Source organism: Biomphalaria glabrata, chromosome 15, assembly GCF_947242115.1.
Source record: "Biomphalaria glabrata chromosome 15, xgBioGlab47.1, whole genome shotgun sequence".
Classification (NCBI taxonomy): Eukaryota; Metazoa; Mollusca; class Gastropoda; family Planorbidae; genus Biomphalaria; species Biomphalaria glabrata.
This window is the reverse complement of record NC_074725.1, coordinates 27,510,223-27,526,607: the sequence shown is the minus strand read 5'-3', so window position 1 is coordinate 27,526,607 and position 16,385 is coordinate 27,510,223. Positions and strand designations below refer to the sequence as shown.

General features: G+C 35.9%; 1 protein-coding gene across 1 annotated transcript; it reads right to left on the bottom strand.

Moving 5' to 3' along the window:
* Positions 1-955: 955 nt before the first annotated feature.
* Positions 956-13,589, bottom strand: LOC129923208 (uncharacterized). Its single transcript, XM_056013270.1, has 2 exons — positions 13,530-13,589; positions 956-6,215 (listed from the first exon to the last, which is right to left on the bottom strand). The coding sequence occupies exons 1-2, from the start codon at positions 13,575-13,577 to the stop codon at positions 4,812-4,814; spliced, it is 1,452 nt and encodes a 483-aa protein (XP_055869245.1). The 5' UTR covers positions 13,578-13,589; the 3' UTR covers positions 956-4,811.
* Between the last annotated feature and the right edge of the window lie 2,796 nt (positions 13,590-16,385).

Below are 16,385 nucleotides of genomic sequence, written 5' to 3'. Positions count from 1 at the left end.
ACTAAAATATAAAAAATCCTGAAAAAAAAAGCTTTTCTAAGGGAAAGAATTCCACACACCACACTTACAATTGTATCTCTCAATAATGTAGAAGCTAATTACCTATTCGATATTAAACAAAACACTTAGTTACCAGTGTTTAATTGACTAATTTGAAAATTTCGTATTTGCATCTATATTGTCATTGTTACAGTATTTACGCTGAGGTGGTCAAATTGTAGTCAAAGTGAATTTCTATTTGATTGGACAAATTAAGAATTATCTTATCTTATCTATTAAAGATTTTTTTTTTGGTACTATAATTAATTGTGCAACATTTTAGCTTGTTCCTAGAATTGGAATGCGAGAAATAACGACAAATATTATCTAAGGGGACTGAAACACAAATATTTAGCCATACATGTTAATACTGAATGATTAATTTCCCTTGATGGTATAACAAATTTTTAATTACACGTAATTAATTGACTAACTGGTTCATTTTTAAACATTGATTCATGTCTTGTCTTGGCCTATGAATAATTATGTAATTTCAACTTTATACGAAAAATAACTTGTTCAAACTTCTTACCAGACAGACAGACAGGGTGAGTGGATATAGCCTAAGGGCAGTGATGCCCAAACTACGGCCCGCGGGCCAGATCCGGCCCGCGATGTGGCTTTATCCGGCCCGGCTAAACATGTTTACAAGCACTTCATTGAGTAGACAAACGTTTCACTAATAAAACAAATGAAACCGATCTTAAATAATAGCCATACGTGTGTACGTAGGCCAAATAGTGCTACGGGTTTGTAATAAAACTATTTAAAATGGTTTATTCTCTATTTCTTTTTTTTTTTATCTATTCGATTATATGGCCCGCGAAACGAGTGTCGGAAATTAAACTGGCCCGCTTGCCGAAAATGGTTGGGCATCAATGGCCTAAGCTATGTCATAAAAAGTAGCGAACACATATTCATTATATTTATATTTATTAGTAATTATTAACTTAATAATAGAAGTAGTATGCCTTAATATTCTTTAATCAATGTGATTTACCACTGGGCAGTACACATAAAAAACAACATTACAATGATAAAAACGACATTTCGGCTTCTGTGGTAAAAGTCTATTTTACAAGTCTCTAAGTAGGTCAGTGTTTATGATTAGAAATTTCGTTATTTTTTGTTCTGTGTCTTTTCTGATTTGTAGAGTTTAGAAAAAGAGTTGGTGAGAGAGATATGGAAAAAGAGAAAAAGAGAAAGAGAAAGAGAGATAAGCGAAGAGTGGGAAAAAGAACTAGAGATAGAGAGGTGAAAGGATGACAGAAAGAGAGAAGGCGAGTGAAAGACTAAGGGGGAGAAATCACCATTATGGATATCTACAAGTTTATAAGTACTCTTGCTACCGACAAGTGAAACATGGTCAACCTATTGATGTCAGGAAAAAAAAAGCTAAATATCTTCCACCTCCAATGCCTAAGGCAGGTCTTTAAAATAAGGTGGCGAGATTTAAAAAAAAAACCCACCCAAAAACAATGAGGATGTGCTACGAAGAGCAGGGTGCCAGGCCATCAGCAGCAGACGCCTTGGCCTAGCTTGGTCACGTTCATAGAACGCCACAAGGTCGACTTCCACAAGACATTATGTATAGCGATCTAACAGAAGGCAGGAGAGCCGCTGGTTGTCCACTGCTAAGGTAGACTAATGTCTGCAAACGCGACATGAAGCTCTTCGAAATCGACACTAACAGTTGGGAAAAAAGTTGGCACTGGATAGATCCAAATGAAGAGCGAGCATAAAGGAAGGGTCCCGGATTACAGGTGCCATACACAATAGTTGTAGAAAGAAGGGTGGAAATGCGACGGCGCCTGTTGACTACATATGCCCAACCTGTGACCGCAACTGTGCAACAAGGATTGGCCTCTTTAGTCACACAAGTAGTTGCAAATAAAAAAATACATTAACTCTGGAGACATAAAACGCCACAGAGCTACCAGCATTTGAGAACCTTTGACTTTATAACCCAGGATGTGCGTGACTAAGATCACGTAGGCCTTCCTGGATACTATTTCCACAATGTTTTCCAACCGTAGAGATCTAGATCTACATCCGTTTCCAATATACCCAATCCCATTTATAATAAAAATAAGAACACCATCTAAATCCTATACTCTTGAGCGAGCAATTCTTGTATGTATGGATTGTATATATTTAAATTTACTTCGAAAACGGCTCTAATCATTTTCCTTAAAATTTCATGGTATGTGAATATTAGTGAGGAAAAAATTCTCAACTCATTGGCCACATCGGGAAAACTCGAGGTCGACCGTTATAACGGTTTGAAAATGTCTCATTATCGAAAAATTGATTTTGGCTAGAATGTTTTATGAATAAAGTTTTTTTCCATTACGTCAAAGGGATAAAAAAAAAACTTGACACCGCTTACGTCACTAGGCTCACAGCAGTACACTAAGACATTTCTTCACAAACAAGAACACATTTTAATGAATCAATTGACCTAATTAAACATTTGTGCACTATCTTATTGTAGATTGATCTATTTGTAACTATGGAAGACAAATAATGAAATTAAATTTGTTGATGTATGATTAGTTATTGTCTTTTAAAGGCGTTATAAATTGTTTACACTTTAATATTGTTTACAAATAGCGTAGACCCGTAGGTAGCTTTTACTTTGTTATTATTTTTCGGGTGAATTATTGCAATGTGGTCAAGCTTCGAAGTCTACTGTCCCATACCAAAAACATAGGAAATGGTCATAACACAGCTTATCTATGCCTTACTTGCACACACTGAACATGATAACCAGGGCCGGCCCTAACATTTGGGGGTCCTATGTGAAATGGATTGCGCGCAGCCCAATCAGGGTAGGGCTAAGGATAATAAGTGAAAATTATGATTTTGTATTAGAAAATAAACTCGTCTTTGCATTACATTTTTATTAAATGAAAGCTGAAGATGTCGTTTTTTTTTATCACACGTAGGATTGGCGTTTACATTATTGATTGACACCCCAAAATGACAATTTTGTCTATTTTGAGGATATTTTTATGAGTTTCAGGAGATTTCCAGGAGCTCCTTGAAAACAAAGAGACCAATGTAAACCTATTATAAGTTATAATGGTTCAATTTTATAATTTACACCTAGAACTAGAGCGAAGTTTATGAAAGTTCGGGGAAGCCATGTTCCAGAAGTCACCCAATAAAACCTACTCAACCCAAAGATCACCGCGCATAGACATCCCTTATTGTGGTAGATAACTTCACATTATCTGGGAAGCATAGTATCAAATGACGCATTGCTTTTAAGGGAGGTTGATATGTGATCAGGGATAGTCGAACTTTTGGACGTCTCCAGGAGAGAGTGGCGAAATAAATCGCTCCGCCTGTCTATAAAAATCAGTGTCTACCAAGCAGTGGTTCTCTCAACCCCTCTCTGTGGATCTGAGACAAAGCGAGTACTTTATAGACATTCTTTATGAAAATATTGAAACCTGCCATTTTACCTGCCTGGATGGACCACTTCGGGAACCGATCCACACAAACTGTCTGTGTCTTTTTTTTTAATTTATTCTTGTTTTGTCAGATAAAATAAATAATTTTGCGAAATTTCAGCCTCATCCCAGATTGATTGTGGGAGAAATAGTTTTACCAGACAGACAGACAAAGTGAGCTGATATCAGCTTTGTAAAAAAAAAAAGGATATGCCTGATCAATATTATACAACCATCGTAGGGATTTAAACACCATAGTAACGGATAATAAATAATAAATAAGAAACGCGAAAACCAAATAGATAACTAAACAAATGTGACAGACAGACAGAGAAAGCGATGGGAGGACAACATTAAATAATGGACGGGCCTGCCATTGAAAGAGGCTCTAACTAAGGCAAAAGACAGGGAGGAATGGAGAAAGACGGTCGACAAGTCTTGCTTGGTGCTCCAACGGTGCAACAGACTAAGGGATAGGTAAAAGGTATAGGTAAAAATAGATATAACAACTTAACTATCAAATGTGAAATACGAATATCAGTTAGATATTGATATAATGCAAAGCATAACAAATGTGAAATTCGTAGACCAAATAGATATGGATACAATGGAAAGCATAACAAATGTGAAATTCGTAGACCAAATAGATATGGATACAATGCAAAGCATAACAAATGTGAAATTCGTAGACCAAATAGATATGGATACAATGCAAAGCATAACAAATGTGAAATTCGTAGACCAAATAGATATGGATATAATGGAAAGCATAACAAATGTGAAATTCGTAGACCAAATAGATATGGATATAATGGAAAGCATAACAAATGTGAAATTCGTAGACCAAATAGATATGGATACAATGCAAAGCATAACAAATGTGAAACAAATGTGAACCCTAACCCTAACCCTAACAAATGTGAACTTCGTAGACCAATTAGATATAATTATTATATGATTTTTCTGACATATATAAATCATTCAGATAAGACATCTAAGGTAATTAGAAACAAGAAAAACAATTTAAAATATACATTTTAAAAAGACAATACCTCCATTGTTAAACCACAAATATAATAGAATAATAAAAAAAAAATAGTTAAAAACATTTCGGATTCAATTCGGGTAGCGAACCCGTGACACCGTCAGCTGTTAGAACTTAGCATTTTCTGATTCGGCCAGCGAGTAAGACTTACTTGAGTGATTATTCATTGGTTTGTTCATTATATAGACATTTAGATTTAACACTAGACCTAAAGTTCTGATAAAGATAAGGTGGATCATTGTGACATAATGTTAAGTCAATGTGACATGTTATAATATTTGACAAGCGCTCTTGGCTCTTAAAATATTGTCTCGTTTCTCTTGTATTAATTTGTGACTCCTCCGATATTTTTGTATCTCTAGCTTCATCTCATTCTTAATGGCTGCAAGCTGATATTTGAGTTCTTTCTCGGTAGCATACAACTTTTGTATGGCGTTGTTGTCTACGAATTCACCTATGACTTGATCCTTTAACTCTTTAGAGCTAACAACCCGCTTTCCGCTTGTCACACTGGTGCTTCTTTTTCTCAAAGTCTCTCCCTCAGAAGTAGTGATACACGCGTCACTATAGCCTCTGACCTTTGACCCTTTGATGCCCTGATTGTCGTCTGCTAAAACACGGGTGTTTCCTGCAGAGTCGTCTGCCCCTGTATTTCCAGCTTGGTCCTCAATTGAGAAATCATTTAACACACCATTTATTCGCTGGAACTCTTTCTTGAGGCACTCACTATTTATTGTCAGTTTTTGATGGATCTCTTGAAAATTTTGGGAAAACTTAAAGCTGGAGTTTCTGACTTCTACAACCATTTTCAAAAATTCTTTGACAGTCGACGATTCATCTTGGCTTTTCGAGAATTGGTCAAACAAGGCATCGCATTTCACAGATATTTCTTTTAGGTCTTCACAGGGATAGCTAAAGTCATCATCAAATATAACACTGTACTGCTCTAAAATGATGGTAACTTCATCTAATCCTTTGTCTACCTGAACCATTTGGTTCTCACACAATAAATAGTCGCGACTTTGTTTCGCTCTCTGGAAACGCTTGTCAGTGTAGCGAATGCCATCTGTGTTTAATTTTCTGACACATTTTATGAGTTTCTTCATTTGCTTCGTGCGTACTATTGCGCTTTGAGTGACATTATCAAAGAGAATGACACGGTCTTGACATTCGAGTCTCAGCTGTTTAAAATAGCCCCCTTGTTCTTGTCTCCATACTTTAAAACTTAGGCCATTTGATTTATTTCGAAAATGGTCTCCGCCGGTTATGATAATGATGCAATATTTTTTGACGAAATCTTCGCCAAATATTTGTTTCAACACATTGACTGACTCAACTTCTTCCTTCGTGAATCGGTTTTCATATTTAAACACCATCAAGAAAGCATGGTACCCCTTGGGATTCAATATCACGGCATCTTTCATTTGTTCCATAATGAGTTTCGAGGCCTCGATTGGGTCCAGTATTTCTGAAGTGTCCATAACTCCAGGAGTGTCCATCACTTTGATCACGTATTGATTGTACTTGCCCACGTCAAGGACCGGCCTCTTGGTCACAGACGTCATACTGGACAATGATTTAAAAACATTACGTCCCAGGATCGTATTACCTGTAGCACTTTTACCGTTGCCAGTTTTACCGATCAGTAACAGATCGATATCTTGTATTGGATTCTGTTAATAGAAAGATAAACAAATGTTAATGGAAATATTTTAATAGGATTAGATCAGTTCAACGCGAAATGATAGATGTTAAACGACCGAACAAAATCATGTTCAGCGCGTTTTGATTCATGTTCATTGTGTTTTGATTCATGTTGATTGTGTTTTAATTCATGTTCATTGTGTTTTGATTCATGTTCATTGTATTTTGATTCATGTTCATTGTGTTTTAATTCATGTTCATTGTGTTTTGATTCATGTTCATTGTGTTTTGATTCATGTTGAGTGTGTTTTGATTCATGTTCATTGTGTTTTGATTCATGTTCACTGTGTTTTGATTCATGTTCACTGTGTTTTGATTCATGTTCATTGTGTTTTAATTCATGTTCATTGTGTTTTGATTCATGTTCATTGTATTTTGATTCATGTTCATTGTGTTTTAATTCATGTTCATTGTGTTTTGATTCATGTTCATTGTGTTTTGATTCATGTTGAGTGTGTTTTGATTCATGTTCATTGTGTTTTGATTCATGTTCACTGTGTTTTGATTCATGTTCACTGTGTTTTGATTCATGTTCATTGTGTTTTGATTCATGTTCACTGTGTTTTGATTCATGTTCATTGTGTTTTGATTCATGTTCATTGTGTTTTGATTCATGTTCATTGTGTTTTGATTCATGTTCATTGTGTTTTGATTCATGTTCAGTGTGTTTTGATTCATGTTCAGTGTGTTTTGATTCATGTTCAGTGTGTTTTGATTCATGTTCAGTGTGTTTTGATTCATGTTCATTGTGTTTTGATTCATCTTCAGTATGTTTTGATTCATGTTCATTGTTTTTTTATTCATCTTCTGTGCGCTTGGATTTCATCTCTTTTATGGACATGTGGAGAGACGTCCTAGGATGTACCTGAGAGAAGGTCTGGAATAAAAACAAATCTGAAAATATTCTTTAAAAAAAGAACATCTGCGGTGGCTGTGTGGTAGAGCTCTTAGCTTCAGCACTGATGAAGTTTTTTAAATTTTATTTTGGGATCCTTGGGGCTTCTCTGAGTCCACCCAGCTCTAATGGGTACATTAGATGGGGAAAAAGTAGAGGCTGTTGTTCATTGAGCTGGCCACATGACACCCTCGTTAACCGTGGGTTACAGAAACAGATGACCTTTTCGTCATCTGTCCCATAGATGGCAAGGTCTGATAGTTGAACTTTACTTTTTTTAGTTGCCCCCGAAAGAGGAAAAGACGCTATTAGTTTTGTGTAGCCTGTCTGTCCGTTGGTCTGTCCGTCCGTCTGTCCCGTTTAGATCTCAGAAACTAGAAGAGAAAATGAAAATCGGGAAGCGTGGTTGATAGACTAAGTGCGCTTGAACTTGGCTTGGCTTGGCTACTATGAAAGGGGCTCGAGGTTCGACACCCGACTAGCTCGAAACTCGGGCAGAGTTGTGTTTACTGAGCGCCTGAAGGCAGCACGGAAAAACCTTGTCCCCCTTCCCCTCCCCCCCCCCCCCCACTGGTCCACAACTGAGATTGGACCAAAGCGCTCTGAGCATGCTATAGGCCTAAGCATGAAAGTAGCGCTATATAAAAGCCATAATTTATTTTATCATGATATTTTAGATCATTCAAAGTTCTGATGCAACGGCTACTTTTTTCTTTTCCGAAAGTGAACCATCTAATTTTTTAAATTATATATGCAAGCAGATTTTTCAAAAAAATTACACCACTTTTCAATGAAAAACTTCAGGGGAGGTAACTTTGTACTTCTTCATGAATAAATCAAGCTTCATTCATAGATTCGCGCATTGGTACAAAACATTTGAATCTAAGGTCACAATGGTAAAAGTGTCAATGGATCATTATAAAATATATTTTCCATTTATTAACTAACTCATTGAATAGAATACTGATTCAAATGTTATGTTATAAAAAAAAATTGATTCGAACTTCGTTTTAGTTATAAGTTTTAAAAATAACAAAGTTTTGACATATCCTCATTATAGGTGCCTACACTTGACAGTGACAGTTTAAATAAGAATAAATAGAGCCCAGATGTAAATAATTATAATACGAGTTCTAGTCTAGATATAGTAGATTCTATATCAATATTCTTTATCTAGTTCTAGATCTAGATATAGTAGTTTCTATATCAAGATTCTTTATCTAGTTCTAGATCTAGATATAGTAGTTTCTATATCAAGATTCTTTATCTAGTTCTAGATCTAGATATAGTAGTTTCTATATCAAGATTCTTTATCTAGTTCTAGATCTAGATATAGTAGTTTCTATATCAATATTCTTTATCTAGTTCTAGATCTAGATATAGTAGTTTTTATATCAAGATTCTTTATCTAGTTCTAGATCTAGATATAGTAGTTTCTATATCAAGATTCTTTATCTAGTTCTAGATCTAGATATAGTAGTTTCTATATCAAGATTCTTTATCTAGTTCTAGATCTAGATATAGTAGTTTCTATATCAAGATTCTTTATCTAGTTCTAGATCTAGATATAGGCCTAGTAGTTTCTATATCAAGATTCTTTATCTAGTTCTAGTCTAGATATAGTAGATTCTATATCAATATTCTTTATCTAGTTCTAGATCGAGATATAGTAGTTTCTATATCAAGATTCTTTATCTAGTTCTAGATCGAGATATAGTAGTTTCTATATCAAGATTCTTTATCTAGTTCTAGATCGAGATATAGTAGTTTCTATATCAAGATTCTTTATCTAGTTCTAGATCGAGATATAGTAGTTTCTATATCAAGATTCTTTATCTAGTTCTAGATCGAGATATAGTAGTTTCTATATCAAGATTCTTTATCTAGTTCTAGATCGAGATATAGTAGTTTCTATATCAAGATTCTTTATCTAGTTCTAGATCGAGATATAGTAGTTTCTATATCAAGATTCTTTATCTAGTTCTAGATCGAGATATAGTAGTTTCTATATCAAGATTCTTTATCTAGTTCTAGATCTAGATATAGTAGTTTCTATATCAAGATTCTTTATCTAGTTCTAGATCTAGATATAGTAGTTTCTATATCAAGATTCTTTATCTAGTTCTAGATCTAGATATAGTAGTTTCTATATCAAGATTCTTTATCTAGTTCTAGATCTAGATATAGTAGTTTCTATATCAAGATTCTTTATCTAGTTCTAGATCTAGATATAGTAGTTTCTATATCAAGATTCTTTATCTAGTTCTAGATCTAGATATAGTAGTTTCTATATCAAGATTCTTTATCTAGTTCTAGATCTAGATATAGTAGTTTCTATATCAAGATTCTTTATCTAGTTCTAGATCTAGATATAGTAGTTTCTATATCAAGATTCTTTATCTAGTGCTAGATCTAGATATAGACCAGTGGCGTAGCTAGGGTGGGAGGGGGGAGGAGGGGGGAGAATTTTAAGATCCCCCCCCAGCTCACACTTGAGGGGGCCCCCAAATGAGAGTCCGAAATTTGTTTTAAATTAATTAAATATTAAGTCACTGTCATTTAATATTGCATTTCACGCTGTTATACAAGTTAGTGACCCTGTTGTATGTATTCCACACAGATTATTAACACTTTCCGTGCGGGATTTCTCTATTTCAAGGAGTAGCGCTTAGTGACGTGTTACTCTCAGGAAGTAACTTGATATATAGGGTAGTTATCCTTATCCTTATCTTTTAATTTATTAATTATCCTTATTATTTAAGTAGCAACCTTATAAGAGTACTGAAAACAAAGGAGACCATGAACGTGTCGAAGAAAAGTATCACTATTCAAATGATTCATACAAAGATGAAGAAGTTGAAGAAGTGAAAATGTCTCTTGACGAGAGACGTAGTGCTGAAGAGACTCCATGGGGAATACATTTTACCACAGTCAGAGAAAACATCTGAAGTAAGTGATGATGAGTCAAGTGATGGTCTTCCAAAATCACTTTCTCCAGAAGTGGAAGAAGCTTTAAGTACAAAGACTTCGGATATATCCAGCCTGGAATTTTGTCTGAGGAACTGTGAGCGCAAAGATTGTGTTAAAGATATAGTAGTTTCTATATCAAGATTCTTTATCTAGTTCTAGATCTAGATATAGTAGTTTCTATATCAAGATTCTTTATCTAGTTCTAGATCTAGATATAGTAGTTTCTATATCAAGATTCTTTATCTAGTTCTAGATCTAGATATAGTAGTTTCTATATCAAGATTCTTTATCTAGTTCTAGATCTAGATATAGTAGTTTCTATATCAAGATTCTTTATCTAGTGCTAGATCTAGATATAGACCAGTGGCGTAGCTAGGGTGGGAGGGGGGAGGAGGGGGGAGAATTTTAAGATCCCCCCCCAGCTCACACTTGAGGGGGCCCCCAAATGAGAGTCCGAAATTTGTTTTAAATTAATTAAATATTAAGTCACTGTCATTTAATATTGCATTTCACGCTGTTATACAAGTTAGTGACCCTGTTGTATGTATTCCACACAGATTATTAACACTTTCCGTGCGGGATTTCTCTATTTCAAGGAGTAGCGCTTAGTGACGTGTTACTCTCAGGAAGTAACTTGATATATAGGGTAGTTATCCTTATCCTTATCTTTTAATTTATTTATTATCCTTATTATTTAAGTAGCAACCTTATAAGAGTACTGAAAACAAAGGAGACCATGAACGTGTCGAAGAAAAGTATCACTATTCAAATGATTCATACAAAGATGAAGAAGTTGAAGAAGTGAAAATGTCTCTTGACGAGAGACGTAGTGCTGAAGAGACTCCATGGGGAATACATTTTACCACAGTCAGAGAAAACATCTGAAGTAAGTGATGATGAGTCAAGTGATGGTCTTCCAAAATCACTTTCTCCAGAAGTGGAAGAAGCTTTAAGTACAAAGACTTCGGATATATCCAGCCTGGAATTTTGTCTGAGGAACTGTGAGCGCAAAGATTGTGTTAAAGAGTAGTTTATTTTTCCAAAACATAAATGAACGGTATTTGTATCCAGTAGAGTTGACCCAAAATAAATCACGAAGCTTGACATCATGGTTCACTAGAAAGATTCCAACAGGAGAAATTTGCGACCGATCTTGGCTCCTCTTCTCTCCACACTTGGGATGTCTATTTTGATTTGCATGTGTACTGTTTTCTGAGGCATCAGAAAAGACATCTAGTGCATTAATCAAACCTGAAGTTGGTTTCATCTAATGGAAGAAACCTGAGAGACTGAAAGAACATGAAGAAGGAGTCCACCACAGACAAGATCTTTTGAAGAGGAAGTTAGAAGAAGAAAAGCTTAAGGCAGAACCAGAATAACCAGATGAACTGTCACATATGTTTCATGCGCAAATTTTGAAAAATCTGCAGTATTGGAGAGATATTCTGAAGTGTGTAGCAGCAACCATCAACTCATGATCAAGTACTTTGCAAAAATTTTACCGACATATTGTACTAATTAGAATGTAGGCTTATGTATTTATTAAGTACATTATCTCATGTCATGATGTAGAATGTCAAAATGTAAGGGGCCCCCAAAGAGGTTAATCCCTCCCCAGGCCCTCAAATCCCTAGCTGCGCCCCTGATAGACTTATATATAGACTTAGATCTAGACATAGACTTAGAGCTAACTCTAGATCTAGACTTAGAGACTTAGATCTATTTCTAGATCTAGGGCATTCTAGGCTTAGATCTAGTTCTAGACCTAGACTTAGATATTGAATCTAGATTTAGATCTAAAACTAGGTCTAGATCTAGCTAGATCTATGTCTAGTTTGTATGACAAATGACAATTAAGATATTAATTTTTTTTTGCGAGGGGAAAGTCTTGTTGTCATTTGTACACAATTGTAGCTTAAAGTAGGTCAAGAATTTTTTTTTCGTGTTGCCAATTTATCTAATTTTGTTAGAAGAATATTTTTTTTTTTTAGCTTCTTTTTATTACATGTTAACATGTTATTAATTAAAATTAATTTGGATGTATGGATAAGGTTAATAATTCTTATTTTAATATAAGTGTACGCTAAATGAATATATGGCGATGCTGTGGCTGAGGTGTAAAACACTTGGAACTGGAAGTCCCGTGTTCGAATCTTGGTGAAGACGCTAGGTAAACCTTTTTAAATATTTATAAATATAACGCTTGTCTTCGAGTCCGAAGATTAGTGAGGAATGCAGTATTTCCCGTGGCTGCGCAGCCCCAGCTGTGACCTACATATTGTGCCACATCCAGGGCAAGCATAATCATTGCCGCAGGTGGTCGCTTTTGATTTTCTTTTCGCCGTCTGCGTTTGTCCTCGGCAGCAGATTTTCTTTTGGTCTCAAATGTGTATCCCGCTTCCTTTCGTGAGTGACCTCCAGCTGTCTCGTTCTGAGGCTGCATGCAACCAGGTGCTTTCTTCTATGTCAGCCAAGGAAAGTTGACGCCTAAGCTGGTATTTGAATCGTTTCCGTGGGGCGTCTCTGTTACGTCTGTTTAGCTCACCAAAAAAGACTACGTTCGTTTCCAATGCGGGATACGTACCCTGCCCAGCGTAACTGTCGGACCATAAGAGGTCCCTCTATATTGCCCATACCGGTATTCGCAAGGACATCGCTGTTTGTAGTGCGGTCTTGCCACCGTATGTCCATGATGGAGCGCAAGCATCTTTGGTGAAAGCGCTCAAAAGGTTCTAGTTGTTTTCTGTATAGTGTCCATGTCTCAAAGCCATATAGAAGAGTTGAGAGAATCACCGCCTGGTAGACATTGATTTTTTGTAGGCAGATGGAGCGATTTGTTCCACCAAACTCTCTTCTGAAGGCATCCTAAAGCGCTACTGGCCCTGGATAGACGGTTATCAACTTCCCTTGGAAGTGAGGCGTCATTTGATTACTACCTAGATATATGAAGTGGTCTACCACGTTAAGGGGCTGTCCGTTTACGGTGATCTTTGGGGCTGAGTATGTTTTATTGGGTGACTTCTGGAACATGACTTCTGTTTTCCCGAGGTTTATAGATAAACTGAAAGTGACGGCAGCGTACGCAAATTCGTTTACCGCGTTCTGGAGATCATGTTCATTGTGAGCTAGCAGGGAGCAATCATCGGCATAGAGAAGCTCCGTCTGAACGAAACCGGATGTAGATGCCTTCGTGTAATTGCCTCCTCATTTGACCCAGCATTGCGCCAAAGAAGATAGCGAATAGAGTAGGAGCAAGTACACAGTAGATGGTTGGGCATTACTGGACTAGAGAAGCAGGTCACAGAACCAATGATGTCAAATGATAGATCTTTATTTTTTCATTTTTTTTTCAATTGCTTTCATATAGTGCATCTATCAAGCTAATTAAATATTTATGAAATCAGAAAGTGATACTTACTTTGCTACTGTCCGTTCCGTCTGAAATTTCAGCGTTGAATTCTGCCATTTCAAAATCAAATTTCTATTCAAGCAAGAAAAACATTAATTTTTTTTTTAAAGACATTGACTCCATTAAACTTCAAATATAATAAAATAATTAAAAAAATGATTAACAATTTTTTGGGTTCAATTCGGGTATCGAACCCGTTGCGCTGACTAGAAAATATGCATTAGCTGATTCGGCCTTTGAGGAAGATATATTTGTGGGATAATTTATTGGTATGTTCATTATACGGACATCTAGATCTAACATTAGGCCTAATTTTCTGAAGATCTAGTCTACACCTACTTCCAGATCTAGAGTCTAGATGTTATCTATAATCTAGATTCTATATTAGATTTACTGATTTGCTGATTAATATACAGGTCTACCTCTTGACGCATGTCTTTATTGTTCTCTTTATCTCCACTCACTACGTCTTTCTTTTAGTCTGTCTGTCTGTCTGGCCAAAGTTTGTACACGTTGTTTCTCCGACACCCAATCTCGGATCAAGCTGAAATTCACTTCACTGGCACAAAGACATAGACTTAATAGACTAATTAAAAAAGCATCGTATATCACTCAAATACAGCTACCATCTCTTGAAGATCTTTTTAAAGAAAGATGGCTTTCCAAAACACTCACGATTCTTAAAGACAACCTGCACCCATTAAATCACTGTTACTTAAGATCTAAACGAAGTGGTCGTCTCCTTTCCATTAGGACTAAAACAGAAAGATTTAAAAACTCCTTTATCCCATTTTCGGTCAGTGTTACAAGATCATCTGTCGTCATCGAGAAGTTCATAGAAGTCTAATTCATAAAGCGCTGGTTGTGAATGTGTATGTATTTAGAGAGTGAGTGTTGTTTGAATTTTTCATCCATAATGTTTTTGTACAGTAGTTACGCTGAGGTTGTCAATTGTAGTCAAACTGAATTTCCATTTGATTGGATCAATAAAATTATTTTATCTTATCTTATTTTTGCACAATTATTTCTTCCACCAGACAACACACGAATCTATAAAAAACAAAAAAACAAACAAACAAAAAAACAACAACACCCAGTTAGTTAATTAACTATTGGTAATCCTTTTATTCTGTTTGGTATTTCATCAAGTGAAAGAAATGGCACTGTGAGTGAAGTGAAGGTATAAGCTGAATTAGTTCCCTTTATATTAGGCTCCCGTCTGAGGCTTATTGAACGAACACAAACATGAAATAGAAACAATTTGATAACTTTACAATCTTCCATGTTTGTAGACTCTTCGCTAGCAGAGTAGTTACCGCCGTAACTTGAGAAGCCAGTGAAGTTCGAATTCAGGTAATTTCCTTTTTTTTTACATTTCAAAACGATAAAAAACAATAATTTAAAAAAAGCTTATCTAAGGGAAGCAACCGTTAAATACTACTATTTATCTGAAAATTACGGGGTTTATTTCCCTTTCTTCTATATTAAAAGAAAATTAATTGATTATTACTAAATGATTAACTAATAGTTTTTTTTTTTGTGGGGGATTGATTCGTGTATTTTCATCCAGGGGCGGACTGGGTATTAAAATCGGCCCGGGCATTACCATATAAACCGGCTCACAAATGGCATGTCATATATTTTCGGTGGGGGGGGGGGGGATTTTTACCCCACTTCGCAATATATATATATATATATATATATATATATATATATATATATATATATATATATATATATATATATATATATATAGAATGTGTGTATATGTAATTAATCTTCATTACATTCTGATCTTTCATTCTTTGAAACGTTTTTTCTAAACTAGAATACTCTCTTCCTATAATTAGTGGAAAGACATTACACACCGCCAAGGAGCAGCTAGGGAGTCCGGGGGAACGCTGTGAGCTCCCCCCAGTGGGGTCCGGGGCAAAGCCCCGGAACCAAGCATTTTATTTTAATTAATTAAATGGCCTCCTTCAGTCGTAAAACGACTATGGTTCATCTCAGAGCACACTTCCTCATGTGGCTGTAAGTGAGATGAAAGCCTGGGCATTGTTTATGGTCGGAACGATGTCGCCCATTCAGCAGTTCCCCCCTCTCCGCGCAGCTGATGTGACCAAAGGAACGGAGTATCCAATACAGTTTGGGATCAGTAGCGCCGCAGGATCTGCCAGGCTGTAGCACGGTGTGCCACAGTACAGTCTGCCTAAAGGTCACCAGCTCCTGATTTTTCCTCAGGGTTGTCTCCGTTATTTTAAGCTTTAAAAATGCATATTCTGAGGTATGTACAGTGCAATTAGACTGCTACTCTTTCGCTAAAAAAATTCAAAAACTAAATCTGCTATTCAATGGAGTCCAGCGACTGGTAGAAAATGGTAAAATGTTTTAGTTTTTGTATTGGAGGGGGAAGGGAAACCACTAAACCCCTTTTGGCTACGCTCATGAAATTTGGAAACTGTAGTTTGCTTACGTTGGCTGCACTGGGGCAGTAAGTAAAGTTTTCCTTTCAGACAATGAGGTCTGAGGCAAGTGATGGTTTGAAGACCCTCCCCTCCCGGCTACGCCTATGTGTTATATTATAAATGTAAGCCTAATTCTCTACAAAATATATAAAGTTTGATAACGCATCGAAAACTGGATCTATGCATTCGTAGGATTACATAATGTATTCTATTTATACATATATGTAGTCTGAAAACTATAAACTATAAACAATACAATAGCAGCCTAATGAGTTTGAAGCTTATTGGTATTACATATATACCATATACGTTTCTTCAAAAAAGAAGATTGTTACTCTTGCACATTTCATGTGTCAATCTAGTCATGCATAAAAATCTAAGACTTAAAATATGCTAAATC